General features: G+C 40.0%; 1 protein-coding gene across 3 annotated transcripts; it reads left to right on the forward strand.

Moving 5' to 3' along the window:
- Positions 1–1,114: 1,114 nt before the first annotated feature.
- zgc:110699 (uncharacterized protein LOC325371 homolog) lies at positions 1,115–5,119 on the forward strand. 3 transcript variants are annotated; one of them, XM_039793197.1, is made up of 8 exons: positions 1,115–1,248; positions 1,430–1,531; positions 2,663–2,719; positions 2,828–2,901; positions 3,049–3,187; positions 3,693–3,786; positions 3,906–3,977; positions 4,135–5,119. In XM_039793197.1, the coding sequence occupies exons 2-8, from the start codon at positions 1,480–1,482 to the stop codon at positions 4,241–4,243; spliced, it is 597 nt and encodes a 198-aa protein (XP_039649131.1). In that variant the 5' UTR covers positions 1,115–1,248; positions 1,430–1,479; the 3' UTR covers positions 4,244–5,119. The 3 variants fall into 3 exon arrangements, with proteins under 3 accessions (XP_039649131.1, XP_039649132.1, XP_039649133.1); XM_039793198.1 differs by having other exon boundaries at positions 4,154–5,119; XM_039793199.1 differs by having other exon boundaries at positions 1,115–1,195.
- Positions 5,120–10,679: the final 5,560 nt, after the last annotated feature.

Here is a 10,679-nt window from a genome sequence, read left to right on the forward strand (position 1 = left end):
ATATCTGATGGATTGTGAGGAAATGTGGAAATGAAAATACATCTATAGTCGGGACTCAATATCATCTCCCTCCGTAAACTCTCTGTGAAGTAATACAACTTTTTCATCAGCGGGATCGTCGACAAAAGGACATGACATGTTTGAGAAACAAACATTTTATAATCTGCCTAACAATAAGTTTTTTTATTCATGCAGTTAACAAACTGCATTAAAATGCGCCTGATACAGACTGAATGAATGAGGAATGAGGAGACTGAGAGAAACTCGAGGTTTCTTGAAGAAAACCTGCTCCCGACCAGGTTAGGTTCACAGGCTCAGTTACCATAGTAACTGATTCTGAGGTTAAGTTACCTCTCTTTCTGAAACGGAAAACCCAGAGTTTCCCTCATCTCAGGGTTAACAAACTCAGAGTTTTCACTAAACCTACTTTCTGAAACGGACCCCTGATTGCCTTGGACTGTGTCTGTTGTAGAGCTCTTTCATCAAATAAGTTGGCTGACAGGACGGATCCCCATCATTCACACAAAAGTTATAGTTAGACATTTTGGGAAATATGCTTATTTGATTTCCTGATGAGAGTTAGAAAAGAAGATTGACACCTCTCATGAGCGAATAGATGTATTTTCCAAAGTGTTGAATGATTCCTTTTGAACTTAAAAGTACTTTAACTAGCACTCTGGTGTCCTTTAACTCCATCAAAAATACTTTCAAAACAAAAGACCTGAGCCACAAATGTACTCCCTGACTTTGTTAGGGCAAACAACAGCTCACTTGACATTTTGAAACTGAACTGTGTGAACATTCAGAGAGTCTCCAAACCATTAGAGTGAAGTGGTAGGAACAGTTTGAATGTCAGCAAGTATATCTTTAGCTCAGGATCTGCTGCAAGCCATTCAGGAATCATTGTAAGTCATTGAAAATCCCTTAAAAAGAGTGAATATTGAATAGATCCAGACTGGGATACTGGTGTCTAGAGTTGAACACAGTTCCTCCAGACAAATGGCTCTTGTCATATACTGTTCCCTAAGAGAGAGAGAGAGAGAGAGAGAGAGAGACCTTATAACCAAACCAAAGCAGAGAGGCACACATACACACACACACAGACACACTCACACATACAAGCACACACAGAAAAAGAGAGAAGACAGTCCCATCTCTTCATTCCCTGTCTGCTCAGTGTCTGAGACTGAACACAGTGAGTTCATTATTTTCCTCCTCTCCATATCTGGAATTTATTCCTACTTAAAGGTCAGTATTATTGCAACCTAGTGTAGTCGGTCTTACTGTGTTTTCAGTTATACATTTGTGTTTTTACATGTAGATATTGTTAGATGAAGATTGTTTTGTGAGGCTGCAGGTAGTTGTTGTTCTACTTTTAGTTTTGTGCTGCAACTTAAAGTTGACCTGCCTCTTCTTTTCTTCTCTGTAGGGTTTTCATGCAGGGACAGACAGCAGGCTACTATTGGACCTAACAGGAAAATGGTTCCAGTTAAACTCCTCATTCTGGGAGCTCAGAACACTGGAAAAACAGGTAGAATACAAACTAAAGACAGAAATATTAATGCACAGAAAAATTTTGTTATTATTATTTTGGTAACGTTATATGGTGATGTAAGTGCTGTCTTTTCCTGGTTTAAAAAGCTGCATTACAGTAAAGTGGTGTAATTTTCTGAACTTACTAGCCTGTTCCAGCTGTTCTATTATTTTGATTTTTCCCCCCCTCCATATCGCCCAGCTCTAGTGGAGAGACAGAATGGAATTGTGTGTGCACGTTTTGGATTACAGTAGTTTAGGTCAGACACTATCACATGTTTCAGTAGATAAAAGAGGTTACGTTTAGGGTTGGATTTTGGTCATGGTTTAAGAGGTTTTGCTATATATGGAAACCCTACACAGGTCTAAAGCTGACCCTCTTCCCAAGCACTGAAGTGTGAATGTATCCAGCCAACTACTGCCTTATGGCAGGAAAACAGGATCAGTGTGAGAAATTACTTTGTTTTCATGCGTTTCGGGTTTTTCTTTCCAAACTGTTGTGCTCATTTTGCATAATTTAATAAGAGCAGACTGACTTCATTGGTAGTTTTTCTACCATAACGTTCTACCATAAGAACGAGTAAACTGAAGAACTAAGAACATGACCCCTAACATCATGACTCAAAAGTTATATACTGGAGATTATTATTTTATTGACCCAAAGTAAATCTAATTCAGCACATAGTTTAAAAAATAAATGCATTATGAGACACAGATGTGACAGAGGGGGACAACAAGCCTTAATTCCTGAAAATACACAAAAAAACCTATCGTCATTTTTTTTTTTAGCTGTAAAGATTGAAATAACAGCTTGAACGTGCCTTAAAACCCCTTTTTAATGTGTCCTGCCAAGGGAAATACAGTTAGCCCTCAAACACCAGACATAGACGTCAAACAAACCATCCAGACTCCTTCCACCCGAACACCGATAACGCACTTCTGCGTTTCATTAAACAAGGCAGGTAACATTACCAAGAGGATAATTCTCAAAGCAAGGATGACATAACATGACCCATGAACATACAGTAGGCTGCAGATCACTTGCAAATGTGTGTGGATGCACAGTATGTAAGCAAATCATTAGTGTGTGTTTCTGGCTTTTCACTCTGTGTCTGTTTTGTGTCCCCAGCACTGTGTGTACGTTTCATAACCAAGCGCTTCATTGGTGAATACGACCATAAAAAGGGTACATATTTATTACAATAAACATGCTTGACATGGAAGAAATAGTTGGACCGTGCATTACTTATGACTGACAATAAAATAAGTAAAATGTGTCTGTCTTTTACTACAGAGGTGACCTACAGATGCAGTAGGGTGGTGGACCAGGAAGCTGTTGACCTGGAGATTTTGGATATAGCTTATAAGGTAAATTGTGGCTTCTATTAAGTGAGTGTAAGTGATTAAGTGAGTGAAGAAGACTGTTTCCCAAAATGTCAAACTATTTCCTCGTTTGTACCATTAAACCTTATGAAGTTTGACATTCTTGGTTTAGCTTTGTAATATCTCCTCCAGGAGAGCTCTGGGGCTTCTCTGCAGTCGTCCATCCGCTGGGCCGACGGCTTCCTGCTGCTCTACTCCATCACACAGCGCCTCAGCTTCCTGGAGGTCCCACGACTCAAGGAGCTCATCGACCAAACCAAACAGAGTCTAGGTAGGGATCCAACATTATCATTATCTACTGCATGTGTGAAAAGTTTTGACAGGCGGTGACGTCAGTACATTTATTTGATGACTTAGAGACATATGAAACAGAACAACTAACCAACACACCAGCTGTTGAACTACTGAACCATGTAGTATGATGTCCACAGGAACAGTGTGTCCACTATGTTTTCTCTTAAAAGTCCAGTAAGGCTCGTCGATTGTCACCTTTACACACACACACACACACACACACACACACACACACACACACACACACACACACACACACACACACACACACACACACACACACACACACACACACACACACACACACAAAGATGAAGCTGACATGTATTCCATGTTTGGTAGGCCATCCTGTGATCTATACGATAGCATCATCCTGCTGGTTTATTTATTTGTGTGTGTGTGTGTGTGTGTGTGTGTGTGTGTGTGTGCGCGCGCACGTGTGCGTGCATGCATGCATGGGTGTGTGTGTGTGTGTGTCTCAGTTGTTCCTACAGTGCTGGTAGCCAATAAGGACGACTTGGAAATCGGCAGGGAGGTGACAACAGAGGAAGGACAGAGACTGGCCAAGGATTTGAGGTTGCAATTTTTATTTTGAATATTGAGATGAATTAAATAGTGTGTGTTGTTACTGCTATTTTTGATGATGGCAGTGTGTGTGTGTGCGTGTGTGTGTGTGTGTGTGTGTGCGTCTGTAGGTGCAGTTTCAAGGAGCTGTCAGTGGCAGAAGCGGTTTTAGGTGTGGAAGCAGCTGTGTTTCAGCTCATCAGGTTTGGTATAGCTGTATTATTACTTCACACAGTTTGCAGTGTATATATAGGAACACCATGCTATGTTATCTGCAGTCTTGAGAAGGCGTACAGCTGTTGCATGTGTTGTTTAATGGCGGTTGGTGGTGATGTTTTGTTTCTTGTGTCTGATGTTGAGGCTGGTGTTGGATCAGCAGCGCCCTCTGCCTGACCGCCGCTCCTACATGCTGACTGTTCGCCACGCTCTGACCAGGAAACTGACCCGATCTAAGACCATGCAGTGGTGACCACAGCAAAGAAGCAATTCTCCATTTATTCCAGTGGGACATTTAAGAAAACTGCTGCTCTCATAACACTGCAGTTTTATGATATCAGCACTGTAAGAGTATTCCCTGGCTTTTGAAACATAAAGATGTGTTGAATCACTCAGCATGTATGGAGGAAACATTTTAAACTTCAGGTCTGACAGCGTTCAAAGGCATCTACTTTGGAGTTTTTATGCAACACTGATGATTTGGCTGTTTTCTAGCATAAGCCTGCAGCATCAGGTTGTCTGGATTCATGGTTTCCCAAAGGATTTTACCAAAGTGTAGGCTACAACACTAGCTACAACATCACAAACATAAATGTAAAGCAAATCACACCAAAGAAAAAGAAAAATTGAGTGTGAGTTTGCCTGTTGTAGAGAGTTTCGGCTAAACTTTTTGGTGATGTTACTGCACAGTCCCAGCTCAGGCTGAGGTCATCTGGAAAGGACGTTGGATCCGGATGAATACAATATTATACGTGTCAGCATGTAGAGAGAGTTTGGATGACCTTCAATAGAGGAGAAAACTTGCTTCTTTTCTGGGAAAAGCAAATATGAAGTGGCCCAAAATACACATTGGAGGCCAGATGGTGTCCCTTTTTCAGTTAGACTTTAGATAAACACCAAGTTATTTTAAAAGAAAATAATATCTGTGCAGAAATACAGTAATAAATAAGATATGTTTCTCTAATTAGTCTATTGCCTATATTTTTATTTATTAACATGATTAAACAGCTGCACTCAGTTACATGCATTTCAACATTAACAGCAATTTATCTGTTTCGGTGTTTAAAGGTCCCATGGCATGAAAATGTCACTTTATGAGGTTTTTTAACATTAATATGCGTTCCCCCAGCCTGCCTATGGTCCCCCAGTGGCTAGAAATGGCGAGAGGTGTAAACCGAGCCTTGGGTATCCTGCTCTGCCTTTGAGAAAATGAAAGCTCAGATGGGCCGATCTAGAATCTTTCTCCTTATGAGGTCATAAGGAGCAAGGTTACCTCCCCTTTCTCTGCTTTGCCCGCCCAGAGAATTTGGCCCACCCATGAGAGAGAGACATCATGGCTTTCAAACGAGCAAAGTGGCAGTTGGTCAAGCCCACACCCCCATCCTCCACCTTGCCCCCCCTCTCTCCTCCTCAATATGCACAACCTGCACACACAGGTACTTTGCTAAAACTCAAGGCCGCGCCCCCTTTTGGGGGATAGAAAACAGATGGTCCCATAGAAGTCAATGCAATTTGACGTGTGTTTGGATCATAATTTTGACAAATGTGTGTGGATTTTTTTCTTGTTAAACAGATGGTTTGTTTTATACACATGTCTAATGTTTATATTGTGAGCTTGCCTGAACCTGAGCATTCACGACACCTTAATAAACTAAGTTTGATCGCCGCTGGTCTGGTCTATAGCCTGGAGCCAAAGCCCATCTATCAGGATCTATTTTAGGACATGGCAAGAGGACAAATCGAAGACCGGGGTTTTTGGATGTATGGTTGGTGCAACAAACTACTCAGCAACCTTTCGGCATAGATATTCATTCAAAACGGTTTGTTTAAAGTAAAAGTTTGGAGCGATTTACATTTCCTCTGTCGTTACGCTGTTGTCGTCTACGGGGAACGCAGGATTGTTTTCCCCTAAAAGTGGGCGTGAATCTGTTCAGAGACATTCTATGACTTTGCGCCGGTTGTGCGTATAGCATTTAAAGCTACAGACACAGAAATGGCACATACTAAGGAAAGCTCATTGTGGGACTGGCTCTAGTGGCTGTAATTCTGCACCAAGGTTGAATTTCGGGAAAGAGACTTCAGATACAGTATTAGGGGACCACTAAGGTCTATATAAAAGAGACTTCAGATACAGTATTAGGGGACCACTAAGGTCTATGTAAAAGAGACTTCAGATACAGTCTTAGGGGACCACTAAGGTCTATATGAAAGAGACTTCAGATACAGTATTAGGGGACCACTAAGGCCTATATAAAAGAGACTTCAGATACAGTATTAGGGGACCACTAAGGTCTATATAAAAGAGACTTCAGATACAGTATTAGGGAACCACTAAGGTCTATATAAAAGAGACTTCAGATACAGTATTAGGGAACCACTAAGGTCTATATAAAAGAGACTTCAGATACAGTCTTAGGGGACCACTAAGGCCTATATAAAAGCATCCAAAAAGCAGCATGTCATACGACCTTTAAGCCATATACAGGAGTGTGTATATATAACTGAGAAACCCCTAGGTGCTATTTACATGACAGAAAATGACTTGAGATTTTTGTCAGAAAGCATCCACCTGAGTTTGTTATGTGTTTCATTCTCCAGTAGAGGGCGGTACAGTCATCTCATCTCGTGCAGACTCACCAGAGTCAAACAATATGTCAAATACACAATTTGGCCAAAGGTATATGAATACTCCTGTACAGTTTGGTATGAAAGTAACTGAACCAAAATCAGTGAGATCAAAAATCTTGTGGAAAGCCTTCCAATAGAGTAAAGGCTGTTATACCAGCACATTATAGCCCATGGTTTTGGAATAAGATGATTAAGAATCACATATGGGTGTAATTTGTGGGTGTCCACATAGTTTTGGCAAGGCCATCAACTTCACAGTTCACTTTTTAAAAATGTGTACAATAATCTAACCAGTCGGTGAAGTTCATCAGTCGGTGAGTAAAATGGTTAAACTTGCCCTTGGTTGTAGGAGTGCGTAGATGACATAACAGTATGTAAAGAATGAGGCTGGCTTTGATTACAGCCTTGGCGTTATTTGACTCTGTGTTCCTCTCAATGTATCTCTCTCTCTCTCTCTCTCTTTGTCCTCATCACTCACTCTGAACTTCTGAACCTTTACGATCAGCGAGAGACATCTAAAAAAAGAGACAGAAAATAAGAGATCCTATAACAGGGGAAGAAAAACATTGAGCATCTTTGGCATCTTATTTTTCTGTATGTAAAAGAAAGAAGAACTGCCAGTCTGGCTGCTCTAGCTCCTGCTGCTTGTAAAGGCATTATGGGAAAATGGACTGAGCTTACTCTCCATCCCACCACTCTGTCCACCCCCACGACCATTTATAATATATCAACTACTCCACCCAACTACCACCAACCAGCCACAGAACCCCACCGGGCTCCACGTACAAACACAGAAGATGAGAAATGTGCAGATAGTTACAGATTTTGGATTTAAAGTTACAACCCTCAAGATTTTCATTATATCAGACCACATTTTTGATACTTGTTAAGCGTTTTTCCATTCTATGTATTTGGATTCTGTGATTGCATCGTTAGATATTAGTTTTTATTGTTACTGGCAGGGGTCTGAGAGTATTATTTAAACATGCCGGCTGTCTCCACAGGTGTCGCTAAATAAATCATTACTAAGTCCTTAAAGATTATAAAGTAAAATAGTATATTTGCAACACATATTTAAAAAAGGGGTGAAGAAATATATTGCTTAAAAGTATTTTTTTTACTATGTTTGTTACTGTCCTCCTTGTTGTGCTTATAGGTCTATAAGCACAACAAATATAACAGTAAAACGGTGAATCGGTTTTGAGTTTAATTAAAACAATAGTTTGACAAAATAAACTTGACTCAATGTCCCCCTTAATTAGCTTTTTTTGCATGAGGTCTTTGAAGACATTGAGATGTGGTTGAAAGCTTTGGCAAAAGCGAGTAAGGGTCTGTTTGTTAAACTGTATCTGTTTATATGCTGATTTATTTAACGTCTCTGTAATCCTAATTTCACTAGGTTAATTTCTGCTTGCAGCCCCCAAAAAGTATTGTGCTGGGCTGGCCCTGACCACTGGTTTAATTTTAACAGACTTCTTGGAAGTCATAAATATCAAAGTTTGAATTTATATTCACCAACATGAGTGGGTGCTACAATGAATATGCTCAAGCCCGTTAACAGGGTCAGCACAGGGAGCGAGAAGGAGAGATGATGTGAGGACTAATAGTCGTTTTCGGTATTGTGTGATGGAGCGTGAACCTATCGTGTGTATGCTGTGATGGTTGTCACGGACAGACGGACAGACAGACAGAAGAGGATGATGACAACAATGAATTTGTGGAGAGTTTATGACATCACAACAGTCACCGAGGAGACAGAACGTCAGAACCCAGAGTCACCTCTCTGGCCCAGAATAGAAGATGAGTCATGCCTGCTTCATCACACCAGGAGCCAGTCAGAGAGCTCTCATCCACAACCTGCATCAACAGATCACCAACCAATCAGAGAGATTAAGCTTTTGGATTCCTAAATATGTACAAATAAATCAAATGTATTGCTCTAATCTTAAATTAGTAGTTTATTTACAAAGTAAGAACAGTTATTTACCTTGTAACAATATATGAATGTTAAGTATGTAAAAATGTCCTTAAAGGCCTTTTTCACGGCAGACATGTTGACATGTCATAGTAGGAAAAACACAGGTGTATTCAAAACCATTAATGATGGCTGCATTCCACTTAGGAGAGGTCCTGGTATTGTGCATGCTGACTCCCTGAAATAGCTCACTGGGACACTTGATGGAATTGAGCCATCGTTAAGGTTATCAATTTCAGCTGTGCTTTTCCTACTATGACAAGTCAACATGTCTGCTGCGAAAAAGGTCCATTTTGCATCCTGGACTGTGGGATATGTCCAGGAGGAGGTGGACACACAAGCTGACTGCTGCTTAGATATTTTTTCTATTGAACTTTTACAAAGACTTTTTGGAGAGTTTTGAAATGTGCTTTGTTTAAATTGGCTTATTGTCTTCTTCTTCTTGTCCTCTTTAACTGGCACATTACCACCCTCTGCACATCACAAGTTATTCATACAAAATAGGGGCTGTCTCGTGAAAACATTGCTCCACAGTGCCAACAGTGGTCAAAAACTCAACAGGGGACATTTAAATTCGAATTAGGATTAGTTAGGTTTACTGTATTCAATGGAAGGTCACCACAGTTATACAACACCAATGTGTGTGAGAGAAAAACAGAGACACCCTTTCCTTTGAGGTGGGACACCTCCGTAAACTGATATCTGGAAGAAGAAAGGAGACAGAGAAAAGAGGAGGGGTGTAGGCACTGGGAGGATGAATGAGCGAAAGGGAAAAGCCAGGAAGGGAATAAGAAAAAACTAAGTGAAAAGAGGATGTAGCGTAACAGGAGATCATTACATAACAGGTAGTAATTATTGTTTGAATAGGAACATAAAACACACACAAATATCTGATTATAATCACCGTAGTCCAGTATGACAAAGGGATTCTGTCTCTTAACGTCTAACACACCTTGTGCAATGTTAAGGGATCACCAAAGTCATTAGAATTCATCCTCTGGGCATCCATGAATGACCAAATTACGTGGCAATCAACAGTTCATTCAATTTCATTCTGTAAATAAACAACAATTTCTTAAGCCTCTTTCACTGAAATCTACCCAGATCATGTAACAGGTCAGAACTGCAGCACACACACACATGCACCCCTGATACCTACACAACAATGGACAGGGTTCCAATCTCTCTGTCTCTGTATCTTATAGGAGAAGCAATCTGGGGTAGGAGGAGAGGTGAGGAATGAGATGGGCGAGCCTGAGCAATCGATACATACCCACTTTACAGAGAGAGTGTGTGTGTGTGTGTGTGTGTGTGTGTGTGTGTGTGTGTTGTGTGTGTGTGTGTGTGTGTGTGTGTTGTAGCTGCAGGCAGTATCTCGGCATGTCAAAACAGTCTTTACCTGTCTTTTCTTTCACACACAAACACACATTCTTCAACTCTTTTTGTGGTATTTCCATTGTCTTATTGCCATACTATTATAAATATATTAAAATAACTTAAATCGCAAAGACTCCCTCTGACCTAAATGGGGTAATATGACATCCCCTGCACTCTGGTAAAATCTCCAGTATTATATATATATATAATACTTTTTGCATAATCATATACAGTGGTGGAAGAAGTACTAAAATCCCTTAAGTAAAAGTACAACAATGAAAATGTATTCTGTTACATTGTATTCACACCTTTACGCAGTAAAAGTACAGAAATGTTATCCATAAAGACATTTAGAAAGCTAAAAGTACTCAGTATGCAAAAAAGTCACACTATTATTAATATTACATATTTGGATCGGTCGAGGTGCTGGATTTTAGTCATCATCATGATCAAAATCGTAATCTGTAAATTAATTAGTAACTACAGCTTTCAAATAAATGTAGTGGAGTATAAAGTACATATTTATCTCTGAAGTGTATGTATGTATGTATGTATGTATGTATGTATGTATGTATGTATGTATGTATGTATGTATTTAGTAGAAGTATAAAGTTATGCCTACATAAAATGGAAATGATCAAGCAGAAGTAGGCCTACCTCGAAATTGTACTTAGTGACATCGCCTACTTTTCACAACTGATTATACATT

This window comes from Perca fluviatilis, chromosome 24, assembly GCF_010015445.1.
Source record: "Perca fluviatilis chromosome 24, GENO_Pfluv_1.0, whole genome shotgun sequence".
NCBI classification, from domain to species: Eukaryota; Metazoa; Chordata; class Actinopteri; order Perciformes; family Percidae; genus Perca; species Perca fluviatilis.

Coding starts and splice junctions, on each gene's coding strand:
- zgc:110699 (XM_039793197.1), top strand. CDS start 1,480: ATGGTTCCAGTTAAACTCCTCATTCTGGGAGCTCAGAACACTGGAAAA. Junction 2,902..3,048: donor TTTTGGATATAGCTTATAAG/GTAAATTGTGGC, acceptor TATCTCCTCCAG/GAGAGCTCTGGGGCTTCTCT. Junction 3,188..3,692: donor CCAAACCAAACAGAGTCTAG/GTAGGGATCCAA, acceptor TGTGTGTCTCAG/TTGTTCCTACAGTGCTGGTA.